General features: G+C 38.9%; 2 protein-coding genes and 1 long non-coding RNA gene across 3 annotated transcripts; 1 reads left to right on the forward strand and 2 right to left on the reverse strand.

Moving 5' to 3' along the window:
- Positions 1-1178: 1178 nt before the first annotated feature.
- LOC147755056 (uncharacterized) lies at positions 1179-3513 on the reverse strand. The gene is made up of 3 exons (XR_015330342.1): positions 3165-3513; positions 2419-2587; positions 1179-1550 (listed from the first exon to the last, which is right to left on the reverse strand). It is a non-coding gene; the product is annotated as an uncharacterized LOC147755056 (long non-coding RNA).
- Positions 3514-11050: 7537 nt separating this feature from the next.
- Positions 11051-12799, reverse strand: und (methionyl aminopeptidase und). Its single transcript, XM_022811346.2, has one exon. It carries the CDS (start codon positions 12583-12585, stop codon positions 11161-11163), a length of 1425 nt encoding a protein of 474 aa, XP_022667081.1. The 5' UTR covers positions 12586-12799; the 3' UTR covers positions 11051-11160.
- A 306-nt stretch (positions 12800-13105) lies between these two features.
- On the forward strand, positions 13106-19944 carry LOC111252693 (tRNA (guanine(10)-N(2))-methyltransferase TRMT11; the record flags this gene model as incomplete). The annotated part of the gene is made up of 7 exons (XM_022810994.1): positions 13106-13524; positions 15381-15564; positions 16240-16455; positions 17137-17338; positions 17698-17971; positions 18461-18794; positions 19049-19944. Coding segments are annotated over 7 exons (1782 nt in total), but the record flags the coding sequence as incomplete, so codon positions are not given.
- Positions 19945-23298: the final 3354 nt, after the last annotated feature.

Raw genomic sequence — 23298 nt, forward strand, 5'->3', positions numbered from 1 at the left:
ATATATAGTAGAAGGCGAAATGATTCGCTGTAACTTTTTGTTGATGTCATACATTAAAAAGGGATAGCTTTGTGTCTAAGAATGAGCATGTTTTGTGGGTTTGCTTTTAAAATGTGGATTTGCTGTACCCTAACTTCCATAAAGTAAGAAAAGCTAAACAGGACAAAAATATTTACAGCTCATGCACATATCAGTGAACAAAAGTACGCAAAGCATGAAATCTCTACATGGGCCAGACTTGTAGCATAGAACTAATAAAAAGCTTTCTTCATCTTATTACGTTGGACTCTGGGTGGACTACTAAAATAACTGTGAATGTGTTGAATCCCCTAAGGGATCCAGATCCACATTTGCTTGTTAATTTCTCTAGGATATATTCATCCATTTAGAGCGGCTTGTAACAAAAAAAGACTGTTAGAAAATATAAGTACCGGTTAGCACAAAACGTATTCGTGATCCTTTAACGTTAATAATAGCCTTTAATAGCTTGTCAAGGTCAAGGCATAATAAGAGACTACTTTTTCACACTCGATTAACGAGTGTTACTGGTGATAGGCGTATGTTATTTTGTGTCGCCGTGTTGTATCTATGTGGAATGAAGTTGGGGTAGAGAAATAGTGCTATATGTTGTAGTTTAGCATTGATATTTACAGCTCTGGAGACGCACTGAGTAATATGTAATGTATTAGAATGTGCCAAAAACTGTACGCACCTAATATGCTATACTTAAAATATAACAACAATGGGTAATAAAATAGTCCAGTAATTATCAATGTCATGTTAGCAGTGTTGGGAAGAAACGTGACTAAATAAACTGCGGAAGTGTTAAGAAAAAGCATTCTATACTTTTCATTTTCCTAATCCTAAGAAGTGCAGATAAATACTTCCATTAGGATTTGCTGCGGTCTGCAACTGACAAACACGTGTCCGCGTAGAAAAGCTTCACAAGTAAGTACCCATTTAGGAGCCACAACATTGCCATCTATTGCCTCGCATAAGAGAGGCTAGCAATGCGCGGACCTGTTAGACCCAACCTACTACACCAGAGAATCTTCCAATATTTGCCTGTCTCCTAGCCGCAAGAAAAAATCCCGCATAGATGCAGAAGAACTTTACCGTGATTCTTAGCAATCGTAGTTTGAACGTAACTAAAAAACCGCAGGATTTTTCGTGTAAAACTAGAAAGCTCTTACATACTGTGTGTATAAGGTAAATATGTAAGGCGAAGAACACAAATGGGATTTGCATATGAGCTAATTGTACCCACCGACTGAGGCTCCGGAGCAGAAGAAATCCGATAGACGGCGAGGCAAAGCGTTCCTTCTCTACGATATCAGACCATACGTGCCACGGCCACAAGGACGTCAAAGAAGTGGTCTTGAAAGAACTTCAGTGAAAGCATGTTTTGCGCTCAAATACCATATTTGCTAAATCTCGCACCGACTAATCACTACTTCTTTGATCAGTGGCAATCTGAATTCATAGCAATGCGTTTGACAAAGAAGAATGTTCCGTGCAGGACGCGAGTTCAACACCAAACTTGAAGATTTCTGTCGAAAAGGAATAAATAAATCAGGGTTCTGGAAAGTGGTTGCAAATACGTGATAAATTGACTCGTTACTGAAGTCCGAGTAAAACCCTGCATTTTTGTCGAATAAACCACCACCTCTGCTTGTGTAAGAGTCCAACACTAACGCGAACAGCCTCGATTCGTTTTACCGACAGAGTAAAGTTCCATTTGTTTCTTGGCAGGATACGTGCGTGCGGTCTCGAAACATAAGAGTAATAGAAGTGCGAGCATCTAAAGATACAGCTAAACCAGCTTGTTTAAAAGGTGATCCTTGTGAAGATATATCGCGCAAAGTGATGCAGAATTAAATTTTAGTTCCGGTGGTTTAATTGTAAAATTAACGAATCGCGAAAAAAAGGAAAAAGAACTTGTTGCTGAATAAGGCATGCTCATGTTTAAGGAACAACAAGCAGGTAGCGCCTCAGCGACAGAAGTACAATGATGCGTTGGCAAAGCTGTGCGAGTTGTTGAACAAATACGGGTAACTATTGGCGTTGTCAGTGTCGGACTTTGATCCGCTAGTTAAGTCCGACACAGACGAATTTTCTGGCGATAACTTAATGCAACAGAAACAGTGTAGACTTAGTTTTTGCGGAGGAAGGCATTGCGTATATTAATAAGTGAGGATAGGAAGGCTGGGGGGTATGGTTCGGCCGTTTTAATCGCTGCACGTATTAGCGGTATTTCTGGTGAAAAACAAGAACGGATAATTCCAGTTGGTTAAGAAAAATGCATTTAAGCTGATCGTCTAGACAGTCAAAATATATTTCTCGTTTCCGTTAACTGATGATACATGGTATGCAGTTCGGAATAAACAGCATTGCCCGATATTTCAGATTTCAACAAACCTTGGATCTGTCAACCTGCTTGCTTTCTTGACACGCGACGCGGTGTTTTAGCTGGAAATTTTAATTAGGTGGCTAGTAACATCACTCCACTAGTCCGACGAATATATCCATCGGCGGCAGCATTGTATTCCCATTTGACGAGGACAGACAACAGCTAACAAGAGTATAGCTGAAACATATCAAGGAAGTACATTGAGCAGCGACATTTTAACAGGAAGATTAGAAACATGATCATTTTTCATGACGAAGAGAATAAAAACTCATTTTTGTTTGTGGGAGGATATGCAGTCTATAACAGGAAATTTAGGATCTTTCCGGATATTTGGTTTTAGTACCACAGAAACTAAGCGATTTCTACGTATGTTTTTTTTCAGGCAGTTCGTGAAATCATATGCTTCTATCTCGACGCCTCTTATTTTTTCACTAAGTGAAGCCCAAAGCGTGCAAATGCATCCACGCGGTTAAATAGGACATTGGATGAACCTGCGCTATTTCGACATAGGCGAAAATGGGTCATTATATGACGAAACTGTAAATGTATGGTCGTCCGTTTACAATAGTATTCGACTTCTGTTTGAGATTGTGTTCAGAACAAGGCTTACGCAGATGTGTCAAGTCCTAAACAAGCAAGCAAAAGTGGGACTACCAAAGAGGAAGACGCTGGAGAGAGTTCTGATAAGGCTGTATATAGCTTGAAGAAGTTGTGTATATAGGTAGGTGTCTTAGATATTAAGTTAATGGCTAACGTCCTGAAAAAGGAGCAGAGCAATCCGATGGCGCAGGCGACAAGGTGGCGTGGTATAAGACTTCACCTTCGATACTGATGTACGATGCTGAAAAGTTAAGGAAGTTTACGGTAACTCCGCAAACAAAAGGTCACTCTTTACGGTTGCACACGTCACTGGAAAATCTGTGCAATGTCATGGAAGAGCTGGTCGTCATGGAATTGAGACTATGCTGACGTGAACAACGTTGGTTCCCAAAGACAGCGCTTCACGTCAGGTAACACATACGAGCTTGCAGGACTGAGTGCGTGAAATGCCGCACCTATCGCAACTCGATTATTGCTCAATGATTCTTAATAGAGCGGCAAAAATTAATTTGATGGTCTGCTCAAACATATGAATGGCTGTTTTGTTTACATTGCAGAAGCAGAAAGAGCAATACGCCTGTGATAGTCATTCGGCGACTTCTAGTAGAACCCATTAGAAAATCGACAAATATGAAGTCTAAGTTCACTGTCTTATAATAATCGCTGAAGTGCTGCCGCGCAACATGTATTAATTAACACACACAGACTTTTTGGCTTTTTCAAGGTAGCGGTTGACAATGAAAATAACATTGATGAGACAACGCCGTAGAAGCATTTGAAGTTAATTTAGTGCGCAGACATTGACAGGAAGGTACGCACTTACATAAACGGGTGATGATGTCTGCAAAATATTTATAGAAAAAAGTTCACAGAGCAGCCTACTATTATCACTATGGTGTAGTGCAACAAAACAGTGAAAATCCGCATTTCACTAGATACCTAATTGATTTAAATTTACTAGCTGAGTAGTTTTTTACTGGTATTACTGGGAGTTGGCTCAGCGAGTCTTCTGTCGAGGAATAGATTGAAAGCATTGTCAAGATATCAAAGGAAAAAGCGGCAGCACCAGTGTAAAAACTGACATAGTCAAAGAACGTACAAAGCTGATAAATTTTGAAAAAAACCTCTCGATTTCCATTTATCACTTCTAATTTCTAATATTAAATTTGTTTATAAGAAGTGGAGAAACAATAACTTACATATATAACTCTATAGGGGATAAATAACCTAATCTTAAAAAAGGCTAGAGGGTTCGTGCAGAAATCCAAAGCATCCAAACCGGTTTCATGTGTCGTTATTGACGTTCCCTTAGCACTCTTAATGTAATCTACATTAATCATCGTATTTCAACACCGTTTATTAGATGAATAACCTTTGATGATGGATCTTTTATATTGCCACATAGAAAAATTAGTGGATTCACATATTAGGTTTTTCTATTTATGTGCCATAGAAATAAGGCGCAAGATCCGGAAGAGATCAAATAGAATATCACTTTTTACAAGACTATAATCTCGGTTTAGATCTGCTTAACTCAGAAATAATAAACAATAGTTAGCCTTCGGTTAAGTTTTGGGGATGATTTTCGAGCCTTCTCCGCGTTTTTCCGTGTGCGTGCATTCTACATAAACTAAGCCTTCTTGCAGTACCAAAGGTCTTGAATGAACGTGTTTCTGAGATTGATTGCTAGTAAGTCAAAATCCGGCGAGTGGCAAGTTAGCGTATGTTTGAAAAGCTTTTTCTTTAGATCTACAGACTTTTTTCGCCTTACTGGATTTTGTCCTGATGTTGGGTCCCAGGATAGGTCCCAGGAAGTGAAAAATAAATAAGCTTAGTACACCGACTTTTGCTGAAGTCGATATTCGTCGAACTGGAAAAATCGATAGGAATGCATTTTTGGCTTGAAGAAATCTTAAATGATGTAAGACATTTTTGGCTAGCACTCTGGCTGCAGTCCTTGTGTATACCATACCTATTCCGCGTGCTTTTGGCAGGTCTTTGACCTCGGCAGAAGACGAGTACGAAATATCGGAAGCACCATTTTACAATTTTTTTATTCGAGATGTCGATGAAAATGTCGAAAGTCTAGGTGTTGAGCGTACCCATGTTTAAAGCCCGAACTCATAATAAAATTTATCAGTTGATGTGAAAAAGATGGCACATGCCATATAATGCCTTACCATACGATATAAAATGAGAGAGCTGAAATAAACCTGCAGAATTTTGTTAACAGCTTTATTAATAGTCACTATAATAAATTGCAAGATGTCTCCGTACACACAAATATTAAACAAATGGCGAAGAATAACGTTTTCTCTAGCTCACAGTGGCAAAAGAAATTATTGTCTTCTACAAATGAGCTAGCATCAATGCACTTCGACCAAACAAATCATGCAAAAGTGGTCTTGAAGGTCTTTTAGATTTTATTGAAAATTAGCAGGGTTTCGTATCTGCAATATTTGCTGATACGAAAAATTATTCTATCGGATTGACAGAACAGAACTGATCTGAGTATTTGATTTTTTTTTAAATGAAGAACTCTGAAGTTTACCAAAGATAATCTGTGAGAGTCTTCACTGAATAAGATAGAGATAGCTATAAGACACAAAAGACTGTATGGAGACTACATTGTGCTTTTCATGTATTATATCTAGTTACATTATTTCTATTTTATATAGACCGCACGTTTAGTCACGACTCGTTGACATGTTGAAGTGCATACACGTCTTGTACGCGTACGAAGGAAAGATATGGACGCATTATAGGTATTTGTTGGAATGACAGCTATCTAGAGGTGTCGAAAACGGAATGGTGCGAAGATGCCTTATGAAGTTTCGGCAAAGCAGTAGAACAGGTAACCGAAGCTGCCCACTAGAAATGGCGCTGTTTACTTTTCGAGATAAATAATAACTCCTCCAAAGCATTATTATAGCTTTTCTTGGGTTTGCACAACCCCTTAACAAGAGTCAACAGTGCGTTGATTATAGCGAACTTACTAAATCTAAAGTGACTACTTGTAAATACAACGATACAGCCGGTTAAAGTTAGGGTCCTGCCTATTCCAACATACGGTTTTGCTTTAGCTTTTAGATTGAGGACATAATTACAGCTCACTTCATGTAACAGCACTCGTTAACTCGCATACATTAATAGTTCACAGATTTAAACTTAGTCATTAAGCTCGGGAAAAAAATATCAAATTTTAAAATGAATCAAACGATATTTTGGTGTAAATATATACAGACAGATAACTTAAAACTGATTAGTGCATTAAAGAAATTGCCCACTAGAACTGAGCAGAAGCCATATGGTGCGCCACTTGGCAAACGCGATGCCCACCACCTTCTCTGTTTTTGTTTTAACTCATAACAACTAATTAACGAAAGAGCTTCGTATAAAGACTAGTGCACCACATGCCAGCTTCACCATGTACCTGTTTTGTTATTATTATTATTTTACCTTTAATAAACTAATTATATTTACGATAGAGATGACGTCGGAGTCAGCTATTTCATACGGTGACTATAAGCTAACAGCTTGATCGACAACACAGTTTGGTGTTGATTTTAAACACGAAAAATGATAATTAACTTTCTTTTGTTGTTTCGCAACTAACTAAATTAACAACAAGCTCTAAGGGCAAAAAGCAGATTTCCTAAATGGTATAATAGTATGTGGCCGACTAGCTGTACCTGCTGCGCAGTTTTTTTCCAGGCTGTAACTCCAATGACCTACACAAAAGTCCGGGCAATCCGATAATTTTAAGGGGTCGTTTAAGGTCCGGCAAACAAACAGACGGAAACAGTCTTAATAAAATAAACGACAGCACAGAAAGAGACCCGCAGGGCATTTTGCTATTAAATACATTTTACTTCATCCGTACAGAGGCAGATGGCTAATCATACTTAGAGTAGAAATCACGTTAAGTAATCTCTAAAATATTTGTTTTAGCTACATATATTACCGAGCGTCGATAAATAGCTTGGATAACCTCTCGCGTAATAGTTAACATTCGTTTCAGGCAACGAGCGCTATCACATAAAGTAGATTCCAGTTCCTGAATTCTTTATTAAGATGCACATTTTACCCTACATGACGTGAATGATAAATCTGAATCAGGGTGCAGAATTCAGCTTCTGGCATCAAAATTGCAATGACCACTTTTATGACCTCTTTACGCCGGCTAGAATTAAATTGGTCACTAAAGTTGTCTATTCCTTCTGGAGGGTCGATGAAAATCATTGAACCGTTATTTTACGCCATTAAAGAGTTTAGTATTTTACTCGTGGACGTTCATGATGTCATTCTGATCCGTAATGCCATATTAAGTTCCCTGTAAAATTTCGATGTTTTCGCTTTTTGGATGTTGCTAATGTGAAGCTAGCAGATTGAAATTTTCTAGTTTCTTATTAAAGTTTTTCAATGTAACCAGAACCAATTAGTTATATACACTCGCCTTCTTGGAAAAATACTCGTTGCTCCTGCGATAGGTGTAAATGAAATCACCCGATAGGTTGATATTGCTTATGGACCGGGAAGCTTAGCATTTATGCAACCGCTTGGCACCATATCTGTTTTTATGTATCGGCCGCTGTCGATTTCATTTTTCCCAAAGATAACTTTGTCACTTTTTTTAAATGTATATTATATATATATGTATGCAAATATATTTATTTGATTTGACTAATCAGCATATTTCAACGTTAGAGTATCAATAAGGGTTTTTAGAAATTATGAAACGTCTTATTCTCTTATTGTCACGTAATTTCACACTTTTGTCCCTTCTTAACGCACGAAATCTCTAATCCCGAGAAGATGTTGATTGTATGCGAGAAGTGCGTCTTCGTTATGCAATGTACGTTCGGTGTATGGCTTTGCGAATTTCTTCGAGCACCGACTGTCTTTATCAAGGAGAATGGGTTGTACGATAGGGACCTTAAATCATATGTACTAACACTAATCTGTAGAGGCTAGGATCCAAAATTCAAGGTTGCGCAAACGTAGTTAACGATATGTGGCGATATTTTTCCTGATCCTGCCGTACTTTCACAATGATTCCTACGTCGTCCCCTGCTTACGCATTTTATGCTGTTTTATGCTCGTGCAACTATCGCCGATCAGGGATAATAATACACAATTCTGGTAAATCTTTTGTACATTCTTTGGCTTTTGTAAAATACTGAACGTAACGGTTGTCTCTCTGAACTCTCAAGTTTTAAACGATGCTACGGAATTTCTTCTTCTTCTTCTTCTCGATTCTTCTTGTCGATTCAGAATTTATAAGTATGCGCAATGTTGTCTTGGGGATCTGTGCAGTAGATTTAGAAAAACTGGAAGCAGTGATAGGATCTGGTCCTCAATAATACGTTTCAATGGTGAACAGTACCTTGTATGATTAGCAAAAATCTGTAGATTTCTTTAAGAAGATGACACTTTTAAGTGATACCAAACGAAATCACCGAAAATAGCCAATGGTCTGGTATTTTTTACTGGCGATGAAAAACCTTTGCTGTAATGCTGTTTCAGTTGTTTCATTTTTTATGACTTGATTCAAATTTTCCCTGCATAAAACGAAAAATGTCCATTTTACCTTTAAAGAAGCGTACCTTACATCAATTAAAAATGTTCTCCATCTTACTAACATCCGCCGAAATGTTTTAGTGTTGGCTTTTTTTCTATATTGTCTGTGGTTTTCAACATTAGTCCCACGCCTATCATTGGCGTCTTCTGCTGCGTCATCAGCTCGCCCTTTTTGCATTTCAATCGAGGCTAAACGGCGGATATTGTTGACCATGATCATTTGGTTTAACACGGCTAGTTGTTAGGCTATAATCTTGATTGACACAATAAACGTGATAATTTCTTCCACAGTATAGTTTGAACACAGTTTGTCGTGCAACACACGTTATGCACACTTGCCCAGCACAAATTAAGCGTACTTGTCCAGGCAGCACAGTTTTCACACTAATGATATATCGACGACGCTAACAGCCAACTTGACTTTTTAAATGCTAATGCAGCATGGTTTTCACACTTGGAAAATGAGTACGAAATGGTTCGCATCGATTCACAATCAGCCAAATTAATATTACGCTCTATGGAAAAAAAACTAACTTTTCTCTTTTGGAGGAAAAGTATGTGGTTTTATCTTTTACGCATACCTTTCCAGGAGACTAACAAAAAATTAGTGCAACCTGTATTTTTTGAAGAACCATTTTAAAAGTTATAAATTAGCAGAGCTGGACCTTCTGTAGTCAGTAAAAGTAGGTAGATGGATGCTATTATCACGAATACCACAGGCATGTGAGAAGAGATTCAGAGACACCGCACTGTACATTGCCTGTATTTTACTATTACGACAATATACGTGACAATTAGAATGATTAATGAATTGTAAAGACAGAATCTACTAAATGCGACTCTACTGAATATATTCATTTTTTCGGCTTTAAGAAGAAAGAAAACATTTGTTATGTTGATGATTTCCCAGGTACAAGGAATGCCAGACTCCTACGTATATAAAGACGTGATCCAAGTTACTGTATGGCGTATGGCTACGCTATTTATAGTGTTTTCGTGCGCTAAAGCGATGTTTACACATTGTTTATAGAACTGCCCAAAAGATGCAAAGAAGTACAGAAAAAAATAAAGTTCGTGTATGTATAACTTAGGGGCAAAGCTTCAATTTAGCCGTTAAGCTAAAGACTCTTGTTTAGCCTCTGTGATGCAAGACAAACATTTGTTCTCGAGACTATGTAGATATCGTCAGTGAACTTCAATACGTTACATCGAGTGTGTTGATTATCAAGAGAACAAGTGTTTTGAAAGATCCATATTGAGTAATAAAAAATGTTTACTTTATTTACACAAGTTGGTTGTGCGAGAATCGTGACAAATTGGAGATTTAGCTACCATTGTTAAACAAAATAATTGACTTATCTAGTAGTAATCGTTGTAGTGATGAATAAAAGTTTTACAGAGCGTTATGCGATCCTCTCGCACCACACAGAACCTAAGTTACAGTATATGATTTTGATTCAACAATTATTTGCTGCTAATCCTGCCCATTCGCATAATGGCTACGAAACTTGACAAAAGCTACGCATCGATATTTCTAATGTCGAATATTGTAACATGTCATAGGAAATAAGGGTTTTACCTGGAAGACGTTTTTATATACTACTTAGTCTAAGCCCACAACGGAATATGATTTATTTATTAAAAATTCCATGCTTCACTTGTTGAAAAATACGAAGTCGAGTGGCATTTTCTCGACACGTCGCCTACCCAAGTACCTTTAACTAGAATCTAAAAAACTGCTATTTTAGGTAGTAGCCTTTAACCTTAGTTTTGAATTCAGCAAGATTATTAGAAATTTTTAATTGATAGTGGAATGTTGGCTCCTGATATTACAGCTGCCTCTTTGCTCGTTTGATAGTGTTACACAAATACAATATTGCCTCGACAAATTCCTAAGACTCGCATTCTATTATATGTCAGGTTTTTACTACATAAAAGCTTGGAGGTCCACTAAATCCTTGCATCACCGTGTAGCCCCTTTCAACGACTTTCGAAGGCGTTGACGGCTGCCGAGAACCCAAATTGTGCGGATACTAAAAATTTAGTGCTGTGTGAACCTTCGAGGCTAATGTTGACCAACGAAATAAAAGCATAGCTTGAATTGCACGATTTTGAACGATTTGGAACCTATTATAAGACCTTGTTCTTGATTTTAGATAAGGTTAGTGTAAGCTGAAGCGAAGAAACTGCTTAGGTATCATTCGCAAGGATAGTATCTAATTGCTGATCCGCTTCTGTATTTTGTCACATGAATGTGTTACAAACTGGGTTGCGCTTCAATGGAGGGGGCCGTTGTCAGCAAAAATAAAATAATTGTTATCTGTTGATTAGTTGGAAGGGCCCTAGGAGTTTACCGCATGAGAAAATTATATGAGAAAACACTTTTATATGCAGACTACAAAAAAAATCTTTATCCCTACATTACTACCTAAAGATAAAAATGTATGAATACGCAAAGCATTAGCAAAAAAAAATATATCTTTATTTAACATTTAGTTAGTATCGCTAGACGACTAAGCAATGAGTCAGTAATCAAACAGCAACCGGACAGAATCGGTTAGCCAGTTTGCCTAATAGTCCGTTCCTTTCGAAACGACTTCCTTGCAAGTCGGTCGCAAAATAATAGTGTGCTCATACTGGGCTGTATAGCATCCTTTAACGTCGCAGAGTGGCGGATATGGATCGATAATGCCCTTATCGCAAAGATCTTTGAGGGCCATCAGGTACTTGGTTTGGCCCAATCGATCAAGCCAACGCCGGCAGAAGGCTAATGTCGAGAAGTTGTCATTGATCACGTTCAGAAGTTGTTTCGATGAGCTGAGACGCAGAGGAACATGTCCAACGTCAAAGTTCTTCATATAGTGGGATACTTCCATATCATCATGCACAACACCGCGTCCCGTTGACCCAAAAGTCTCAATAGCAAATACCTCCCCTTCTTCCATACGAGTTTGATCGCCTCCTTTGACGATAGGCACCGTTTTTCCGGCATGAATGCGGTATGGTGCAATCGAATGACCATTGAGATTGCGGATACACTTGACGGGGTAGATTTTTCCATCGATCTCCACTTCGTAGCTCTCCATCACTTCTTGTACCGCTGCGCCAATATCGCAAAGACGGACGTCAATTCCAGCAGCCGCTATGCCGGCATATGTTGCCTCCCTAACAGCCTCAAGGAGTCGGTCGTACTTGTTGTCAAACGTCCACGTGAAAGCGCAGTCGATAATTCGCCCATTGATATGGGTACCAAAGTCGATCTTGCACACGTCCAATGCATTAAACACGGTTGCATCACCAGCATTTGGCGTATAATGCGCCGCAACATGATTCAACGAACAGCCAGTTGGGAAGGCAAGACCAGCTTTCAGTGAGTTCTCTTGGATGAGTTCTCGGGCTGTGTGTTCTAAGGTTTCACAAATGTGTATCATTGACATACCTGGTTTTACGTAACGCTGCATATACTGCCGGGTTTGTCTATGCACCTCGGCAGCCAGTCGAATTTCACGATATTCCTGTTCGTTTATTAACTCAAGAGCTTTCTTCTCCTCAGACGTGAAACGATTCTTCGCGGTTTGGCCATTACTCGGCATGTCCTTTGGCGTCGGGTGCATAAGACATTCGCCCGTTGGATAATCCTCGTTAGGATAGAGCTCCTTCACGGGTATCGTGGGTGGTTCGGTTTGTGTTTTTGTTTCTGCCGAGCCACTACCACTGCCACTAACTCCGCTGCCAACGGCAGTTTTTCTCTTGCGGTTACGCTTCTTTTTTTTCTTGTCGGCTGCATTTAGCTTGTTATCTTCCCCAGCTTCAATATCCTCAGCATCTTCGCCATCTCCTTCTGCCCCCGCGTCAACCTGCAGCTGTTCAACCATCTCTGTAAGTGTTTCCACGTCGTCATCTTTTGTCTTCTTAGTTTTCTTCTTTTTAGAGGAGGTGCTCTGAGCAACACCGCACGCTCCATTCGTGACAGGGTCAGTTTGAAGTGCGCTCATGTTTGACGCTTACGTTCGCATATAATAATACGACTAGTCACAAAAATAACCAACGCCGGCTGCACAACTAACTATTGCTTACTATTTTCGACCGTCGTTAGCATAGAAGCCAGGTAGCGCACCAAAACGAGGCGCAATTTCAGTACGATTCATAACATCAGTGAGTCCATTTGTTGACAAACACGGCTGACGATACAAGATGTTTACCCGGGTGTATTTGAGTTTAGTTAAAAACAATGGCAGTATTTGGTCAAATCCTTAAATACGTAAAACGCTTAGTTGGCCTTGCAATGTAGCTATCCACTTCTTTCGCAGTCCTTATAAACGGTGCATGATGCCAACAGGCAGCATATGCCTACTCACATCGTATATTCGCGCCTAAAATTCAAATCAGAAAGTGTTGAGTTATTCCATTGTTTTGGCAGGAGATCCTTAGCGCACTGTCTCACGTGCGCTTTTAGAATATCGTCTTGGCGAACTGTGCACCGGGATGGCGCCATAGCGACTTAGCCTGTGATAAAATTCGGGTCGATGTTCCAGTGAGCTGGGTGTCCTGAATCGCGCCAGTATTGCGGTGTCTATCCTGTTCTTCTCCTCGGTGAGACCGAGGTGCTTAAGATTTCCTAGGCTGCTCCTAAGTAACACCATTTTAGAGTCACAGAGTAAGGTGGCCGGCTGGATCCGCCGGTCCCTGGCCAATTTCCCTGCAGCCGGTGGAGTAATTGGGTCGGTGGACAATCAATCTAGCCGTGCCAATGCGCCTAACGTTACACCGACTGGATCTTCAAAGGTTCGACTTTACCTCATATGGTTTGCGCATGAACATATCGAATTTCGTCATGCTGAACTTCAGTCACTTATCGAATTGTTCGGCGCGAAACTCGAATTTGTAGGACGTCGATTAGAGGGGCGCCGATTGTGGCTGGTAAATGATGCCTGGTGAGTATCAATAATCAGTCTAAATTCTAAATGTTATCTTGTAAAGATATCTAAAGAAGACATTCGTTATGGTCACGTCGTAGGAGGCTAATATTATCCATTTGAGTAGGTTATGTATGGGTACAATACGTAAGGGCTTGTAGCTTTAAAAGGTATTCAGAAGCAATTACAATATATATCAACAGCAATTCAATTTTTTTAAATTCCTTAAAGTCCCATCAAAATAAACGCATAATTGCCGCTGACTCTGTGAGTGTTGTTATTTCCTAAACAGCACATTTTAAGTGCTTTTGTTCGAATCACACGTGTGTCCACATTGCTGAAAACTATATTTATATACACACGTGTCTTAACCCACCTATAACCGATATACATTCGTATGGCCAAACATGTTCGGGACGGCACTTCCAAATTCGTTTTATGGAGCCTCATTAGCCAAATTAGTGCAGTTGGTGGTCCGATCTACCGGCTTTCTAATGATGGAAGACAGAGAAGCCGATTATATCACATATTCATCCACTTATATTTTCTTTTTCCTATTAGTCTGGCTCAAAAAATCAACCGACGTGCGCAGTGCTGAATTATTCCATCTCAGTAGGATATGATGAAGATCCGGACAAAGTGAAGTACGAATTGGCAGATTAGTGACAGGAAAAAAACCAAGATTACTACGTGCTTAAATGCTTATGTATAAATACAGACTCCATTTATTGAAAAACGACCGTGTGATACTACCTAATCCATCTGTTGATTAGCAGTGTGAAATATTAAAATTCATTTTAACCAGCTCAGATGTCTTTATTTTACATACGCGAAAATTAGCGCATTGCTTTAACATACTTTCTGAGATGAGATATTTGCTCAGAAGTCCACAGTATTTCATCGCTAAGTACCCCTACATTTATAACAAAACACGTTCCCACTGGATATAGACGCATTTCATTTCGGCATGACTTAGCGGCGATACCGGACGTTAAACTCGAGCTCCTCATCTAATTCTTTCCTTAATAATATCTTTGCCATCCCAAATAACAACCAGCGTTAATGCCAATTTACGGACCAAGGCACTTAAAACTGACGGCCAGGCAAAAGTAATAATTTACGTTTAATTGGGTTTGTAATGTGTTTTACTAGCAAGTAAATATCGTGAATGCTAATTTTAACTAGTTAAGAATTAGGAGGGCTTGCTGACATGTATTATAACGGTTTTTCAAAAGTTTGTCAAATCACTGTAAACTTCTTTGCGAATTGTGCCCCTTAAATATATGGCAGTTTCTGATAAGCACGAGCTAGCAAAAATTAACAAGAACATTGCTAAGCGTACTCAATGTTTTTTGTAGTACTATTTTAGCTAAAATATAGGTATGATTGCACCTCACATGATCGTTTACTTTTTACTAGCGCTCAGTAATTCTAAGCACCACACTGTACGTTAGGATCTCTGCTTGAGTATCTCATACTGATACATCTTAAGCTAATAGTGGGTTGTAAAGAAACTGTGTAAAGTAATCGAAATTCTGCGGGCCGGAGTGGTGACAGGGTTGAATTGAACCATGAGGCTTCGAGTTCCCCTAGCTGCGACGCAATGATTCCATTTCAGCTTTATCTGTTTATCTACAATGTTCAAATGCTTTTATTTTACAATGTTATTTATCCTATCGTTGATAACGTATTTAAGTTGGCTTAGAAAAAACGGATTGCACATTAGGACATGGTGGGTCTCTTGAAACAATTCCATATTTTTCAATACGTTTCCGCAGGCCCTAGGACCTTAGATCGCCTTGAGGTCTAGTGGTAGGACCGTTTGATCTAATTTGATTATGTGGTCTTTAATTGTGACTGTCTTTGATATGTAGCTCCAACGAGGCCACGCAGAATACGGTGGAACGCCCGTGGATGGTTGTGAAGTGTGAAGATGAACAACACCTCGTGAATATCTGCTCAAAAAGTATCCTTATACGGCATGTTAGCGAGTTGATGGCTGAAGGAGATTCACTTCAAGACGTGGTTGACCAACTTCGTGAAAAACAAATAGAACCTGTTAGTTGTAGTCATTGCCTTCACTGCTATTAAAGATTACGGAAACTTTTGTATTGCTTCTTCATTAAGCTATTCATAAATATGGCATGACGTGCGCTCGTTTTTTTTCTCTTAGAACTTATTGTTAATACGGTGCACTGTACAGCTTACTGCTACTGAGCCTCTCGATTTTTGCGTGCACTAAATATAAACATGTTTCGAAATATGTAACATATAGTTTGTTAACTTATCCATAAAAATGCGATCATCTTATCAAAACTACATACGCCTGTATACTAGGGCACAGATTGCAGCTTTGTTAACTAGAACGACTAACAGGGGTCGTAAGAATTGTACCAATAATGAAGCTATGCGTGCGGATAAATTTAAGGACATGTGTGTACAGTTTTGACTTGCAGTGTAAAGAGAAAACATTTCAAGCCATATTATGTGTATGACTAGCAATTTCATGACGATCCACTACTGAATATCATGAATCCGGAATGTTGGTCGTCGTAACAGACATCAATATTCACCAATAGTATCACCGAGCTCATTCCATTTTTGAGACTAATTGCTATTAAAAATAGGGTATATATACTAGGCTTGTGTCCGATTTCTTTAGAACATGTAATACACTAAATTTGACGTCACTGCAAAGCAGGTTGTTATATAATCGACATGTACATATTGCAGCACAATGACACCTTCAAGTTTGAGGTTGAAGCTTTCGGGAAACGAAAAATCCCGCGTTGCGATAAAATCGCCAAGATGGAATTGTTCGATTTTTTGCCATTCACCGGCGATATAGACCTACAGCAACCCATCTGGACATACCATATTATTGAGTATTATGGTCAAGAGAACAACTGTGTTCCTAACCAACCTTTCAAGGTTTTCTTCGGTCGTCAGGTTTGTTATGTCACCCCGTTATTTCCTATTTTATGTGCCTTATTGTGGGGGTCGTAGTGAGAAGTAACGGCTTCTACAACAATTATGTAGTCTGCTTCATAATATCTTAATATATAATCTGTGTGCTAACATCACGTTACATGCTTTTTACGAGTAATAACAAGTTTTGAAACTCCTCAAAGTTGTTATTACACTACCTACAATTCCTGATTCGATAATTACATTACTGAATTTGAGCTTTATAGCCTATCGCGTCAAATATATTGAAAGATGTACCTAAAATATCGGAAATTCCATACCGGCAGCTGGAGCAATTAGGCAATTAATTATACTGTTATCTAAATAGCTTAGTATTCATTCGCGGTTGATACCTTAGAATATGGAATACAGAAGCTCATAAATGTTGATCAAATTTGAAAATATTTCCTTGTGGCATTTTTAGTAATCAAGGTAAATTGTTTCAAGAATGTTTTGGAACTGCAGCTTTCCTTTAGATTTCGGTCCGTAAAACGTGCAGTACGTAGTGTTCTCGTTGTTAGTTTTAGGCAGTCACCAGTAATATAGTTATTGGTTAGCTAGCGACTTTGACATTATTTTCCTTCTTTATTTAATGTACTGCCTATTGTGTACGCGTGTCATTGATTTTAGCAATATCAGTAGAAACTGTGTACATTTTTGTAGGTGGCCGAGGGCCAGCGGGAGTTGGTCACACGATTGTCTCTTAAAAATCGTGAGTTCATAGCAAACACGTCGATGGATCCGACGCTATCGGTCGTCATGTCGAACTTGGCGCAGACTCGTTACGCGGACTTTGTTTACGATCCGTTCGTTGGATCTGCAAGTCTTCTTGTGGCGGCAGCCATTCATGATGCTTATGTGCTTGGTATGTATTGAAGCCACAGCAGCATACGAAAACGAATATACCTTTCGAAGCATAAAGTAAGAAGCATTTGGTTCTGCAAAAACATTCGTAGAGCCAATAGAAATATGTTACGTTTAAAGTTCCATCTTAACCTTATGTTGAACTTAACGCGAAAGCTGTTTTTTCTCGAGTACTTGTAGCACCTTGAAGCCGAAACTACAGATAAACATGGTATTCTATTTTACTGTTAAGAAAACTCAGATACACAAAAGAGGGCACAAACGATGTTTATGAGATGCTCACTTGTCTGCTCATACTTCGACCACCTCAATTAAACAGAAAATGTCCTGAAAGAAGTGGTTTTGTGTAAATGCGTTCAGGAATGGATATCGATTTCATGTTGCTTCACGGCCGCGCAAAGCCGACTCGCTATAACGAGCAGCGACGAAAGGAAGGCGAAAGTGTTCGCGCTAATCTTCGACAGTATGGCCGCGCAGGTCGATACGTGGACGTAATTGTGGGCGACTCTTCCCGACCCGTGCTACGAACACTGCCATTACTTGATGCCATTCTCACCGATCCTCCATACGGGATTCGAGAAAGTACCGAACGGATTGGAACCAAAGTGCCTGGTTACACCGTCCCCGGACATCTGTAAGAAGCCTCATATTTTGAAGTCAAAAAATCAGTTTATGAAATTAGAAACTGTGGTGCTATTATCACCATAAGGTTTTAACTCAGGTGTTGGCTCTTATCAGTGATTGTCGGTTATCTCACATTGTAGGGAAAAGCAACGCATTTTCAGCACCTGTTAAAACGGGTACGGTCAGCACAACGGGAACCATGATAAGTGATACATATGTGCAGTCGCTGACTGACAGGCGATTGGGTGATTTCTGTTTTTGTACAAATCTTATATTGGTTCTTCGAAGTAAATGGAAAAAACTAACACAGTAACTGTTTGAAAATGCATGAAATTGTACTCAATTCAGAATACACGAAAGTATCTTGATTATGAATTGCTGAATCTTACCTCACTTCCTTTGGCTTTCTCCGGTAAAGGAATCCTTCCACGAAACGAATGTATGTGTATATATAGATATAGATATATATTCCATCATATGCTCCTTTGGATATTTTCAGAGCAAGTCAGCACATACCTTCAAAAATAAGCTATAGTTTACCGGATGTGATATCTGACCTGATGCGTTTCGCTGCTTCATCTCTAAATTTGGGTCGGCGGCTTGTGTTCTGGATGCCAGTGTACCGGCAAGATTTCTTGAGGGTTTTACAGGAAGAACAGCAGCAACAACTGAAAAACGAGTCAATTGAACCTATTCGGAATGATCGGGGCGATATGGTTTCAAGGGAGCTTCCTTCAGCAGCGCTCCCATTTCATTCTTGTCTGCGGTTTGTGTCTGCTTCTGAACAAAGACTGACAAGTCACTCATCAAGAATACTGCTCACTTACGAAAAGGTTCGCTGTCAACAAAGACTGTCGTTTTATAGCTTAATAGTTTCTTCTGCTATTGCTATTATTAGATGGGTATTGAGTAAAGAATTTTCGGCATAAGGATTTTCGTTGTGCATCGATGTCTTTATCCTTCTACGAATGCCAACAATTTAAATATTTATTCTCTTTTGTACAAATTTTTAATATAATTAAAATGATAATTACCAAGACAGGTATGCTAATTCATAACGACATCTCTTATTCTTCTGTGAACTCAGATAAAGGAGCCAAAGGATGGTGAGCTCGAGGAATCCTCCGGAACAGCCATCCATAATATCAATTTTCGTGACAGGTATTTTGCTCGACGGGATGCTGATCAAGACATAGAGGTATCAATTGCAGCTCCACAAGACTTACGGAACAGAGAGTAGATGAAGTGTCGTACCGCCCGAGTGGAATATCGCAACGGCGTATTATCATGTGGTATATATTTTCCTAATCAAGAATATTTAAGCTGCTGGATCACGCAATAGGGTCCTCTGAAAGATCACACTGGGCCAAAGAATGTACATTTCAAAGAGGCTGGCAGCATAGACAGTGGCAATGTTACTCAAGTGTTAAACGGAAGAAAAACCAGGATTGTGGGAAAACAATGACGATAAACATATCCTGGTTGGCTGATTTATAAGAAAGCTTTCTGAGTGCGTTTGTACTCGAAATCGCTAGAGTCACAATTCAGTAATATTCACAGGCTGTTGACAGATTGCCTTCGCCATATTCTACTATCTTTTCAGCAGGTGCGTCTTGCAATGCCCTTTTGTTCAGAATTCATCGTTGGGATTGTAGCTGCAATTACATGCTACACTCTATCCTGACTGCAAAAATCTCGCCAGGAGCTGATGGTCGCTGTCACTGGCACAAAATATAGGCGGGCAAAAGCAATTGAGCCCTCCGTGATTGATAAACAGTGTAATGGTCCGGCTGAATTAAGTCCAGAACACCTGGGTACAAACACGAATACAAATATACAAAGAGTCATGGCAGTTATGCAGAACAAACTATACTTGCTTCCTGTCAGATAAGATATTATCTATATATTGTGCGTTAGCTGTTACAAAAAGAATAAAAAAAAACTGATCATTTTACAATGAATCTATTCTGTCTAACACACAAATATGAGGCTGTTCTCATTTGTTTAGCCTGCTTCCATACATTGTATAGACGAAACGTTTTATGAATATTTTTTTTACTGTAGCACGATAATAGCTGTGCGGTAATTCTTTGGAAAAAGATTGTGAAATGCTTAGCATTTTCCAATATTTCCAATATTTAAAGATAAAGTTATTCATTAGATAAAATTTGTTCAATTTATTGGCACTTAGCAGGACATCTTTATGGTAAGCTATTTATGAATTCAAGCTTACTAGAATACCATTGTGTTATATATGAACGTGGTATCTAAAAGAAAATAGTACTTTTTCGTTTTCGTTATTAATTATTAATATATGCTTTAGAATTTATTTCTAAAATTAATTTAGAACTGCACCTAAATCACTGTATGTGCGATGAAATTAAGTTCGTACAACATCGTAGCTCGATTTCTAATTTACGACAGACCTCCATTCTATTTAAATATACAAGACACTAAAAGGCTTAGGTTTCATGACGGGATATTTGGGAGCCAATATGAGCATTTCCTTTTCGGCATCTCATAACTTTATTGGCAGCGGTTTACAACCGACTTATGCCGTTTACATGGTTTGGTCATACATTATTGGTCATTAGCATACGACTTGTGAAAACGCATATTTTTGTTAATTTAGTGTCTAAAGTAAAGGTGCGCACTATTGGGGCTTTGAAACTGAGACTTGGATACTGTCGATGATAATAAACATGTACTGCTTATACAAATGAGTACAAATGTCATTTTCACGAAAATCTTCTGTTAATTAAAACTCTTTCCAGTTAAGAAAATAGGTGTTAATAAATTAGGTTTCTAGTATTGCTAGTAAAAGTACATTACCGGGTTCACTTTACCCTTTATATGACGTCGAGATAATGCTATACAGTTGAAATGCCTTATAATGTTCATATCTAGAGAATCACGAAGACTAGTTATACTGAGGTTAAGTTTTCCATTGTAAAGCTGTTCTATCCCTTGTCTAACAAACCACTTGCTTTTAAGTGGTTACATAAATTGTCGGCTGAAACTGAACTGCTCACGAAAAATCAGCTCTAACAAGGAGGCGATTATCAACTTCTGAGTGAAAGACATTTTTTTTAACAATAAGTGTAGTTCCTGAGAGCTTAAAATACTTCGGAGTAAAATTTCAGTTATTGAAGAAATAAAATATGTACACAGAACTGTAGGGCAGCAGTAAGAAGACTAGTATTTGTCTATAAATGTTTAATATTTAAATACCGTTTATAGCACAGATTAAATTTTAAATAGTATTGGATTCGTCATAAACTTTGACACTATGGTACTTCTATCGTGTTTTTTGATAATATCAATAGTACATTATGGTACATAAATTTAACCACTATGTTATCCTCAATGTCGGATTTACTGATGAATAGCGTAGGCAACGAAGGAGGAAGGAACGAGCTCGCCCGAGTCGGATACGTAAGAACGAAGGATTCGGGAAATGCACAAAGAGTGTTATGAAATACGAGTAGGTCATTTTCGTCTAATAGATCTTAAATGATACTGTTTACGTAGGCCCTGAAATCACTATGCCAAAGTTTGTTTTATGTGGGCCGAGTCGAGCTCAGTTCTGACTGCTAAATTGCATTCCGCCAGCTCTACTACGTACCATTATTTCTCTATTTTTCTCTTGTGTTTCACTCTGAACTAACCTGTATCTTTCTTTAGAAGTATTGCAGATTGGCAAAGAGAATTTCGTTTGCCACTGCATCAATAAGCCGTGGGTCACTTTCCAGCGCACCAAAGGAGCTAAGTTCCTGACAATGGTATTCGAGCCTCTCTGTCTTGTTTGTAAACAACATAACATCATCTTCCTCCACCTTTTCCAAAATCTCAAATCTCCTGTTAAGGCCTTTTTATCCAGGCATTAGAAAAGATTGCCCTAGTAAGTCCAGTGCTTAAGTGTGAGATTACGGCGTCCTCTACACCGTTTGTGCATAGCAAGCTCGTAGCCGGAAAGGCCTTCCCTATTTGATGCAGCTAACGTTGGAATTGGCCGTGCCCTGTGAGTTCTTGCGTCTCCGGCCTCTTCAGCCAGTTTTTAATATGCTGGATGATGTCCTTTACAGATGTTCTACGCACACGGAGAAGATAGCAGTCTGTTCGCATTTCTGTTTATTCAGCGAGTCTTGCTTTGCAACCGCAGTCGGGTCCACCAGCTTTTCCGTCACTTTTCATCATTTAGATCTCGCGAGATAGTTTCTGCCACTACGGGAGCTGCCTACGACATGTGTCTAGCACATCTGAGACATTTTTTGGGGTCAGAGCACGCTGGGCAGTTTGAATGGGTGAGTTATTTCGCAAGTTTGTAGGAATCTTGAAGTTTTGTTTTGTTAAATAGTATGGTATAACTTTGATTTAAGTGTTTTACCCGCAAGAAAGCCGAAAAACCATCCACAAGGACAAATCTAGTTCTTCCTTCACAGAAAGTTAGTTAGAGGACCGAGCTCATAAAGGCCTGTTTTAAGACCCAGTGTTTACCACGGTGCAGTGCGCAATAGGCGTGCTACATTTTTGAGAGTCCTTTTTGCTTTATTCTGTGGAGAGGTCAAAACGAGTGAAGCTGCGTCTGCCTTACGCCTCAATCACTCGTCGATCGCAACAACCGGACTTATTATACCTGGCGTGTGTTGTGTGGCGTTCAGTTCAATAGCATTTTAGTGTATGCCTAAACACCATACGAACCGCCGTACGTTTACTGGATAGGCCAAATAGCAGCTGCAACGTGATATTTCAATCGATACTTATTTCGACCAGACCACACCAGCGAACAAATAATACTACCATGAATGAGCATACAAAAATACTCACGGTAGGAATAACAACCTTTGCGCACTTTGGGTAGGAAATTTATTCCTAAAACCTAGATGTTAACACTTATTGTTTCGATGAACGTGTATGGCTTCTTAAATGCTCGTACCATAGCTACTCTGTTTAAATAACTTAACGTTGCTGCATATTTTATCGTGAGATGTTTTTAAAAGCCAAGTCTATGAAACAACTGTAAAGCTAAAAATGAGTGTTAGAATTTTTACATATTACAATCATACAGTTACATTTTATGGAAAGAGTTATTAAAAATTCAGTGTTTGCTTGGAGCAAAAAGAAAATACTAAAGCGATTGTCAGCAATGAAAGCAATGAAAGTATAGAAGCAAACCTTTCCTTTGGATGTTAGACCTTGTGATATATTTTGTACGTTTGTGTCATTGATTATCTAATCAAACAAGCTTATCTTCATAAAGATATCAAAATTATGCCTTGCAAATATAGTGTTGACTTTAGTAGAAAGCATAATGTATATAAAAAATTTGCACGTGCG

Source organism: Varroa destructor, unplaced genomic scaffold, assembly GCF_002443255.2.
Source record: "Varroa destructor unplaced genomic scaffold, Vdes_3.0 BEIS01000006.1, whole genome shotgun sequence".
In the NCBI taxonomy this organism is placed as follows: Eukaryota; Metazoa; Arthropoda; class Arachnida; order Mesostigmata; family Varroidae; genus Varroa; species Varroa destructor.

What these genes read in the sequence shown, in the direction of transcription:
- und (XM_022811346.2), bottom strand. Translation starts at nt 12,585, where the DNA reads ATGAGCGCACTTCAAACTGACCCTGTCACGAATGGAGCGTGCGGTGTT.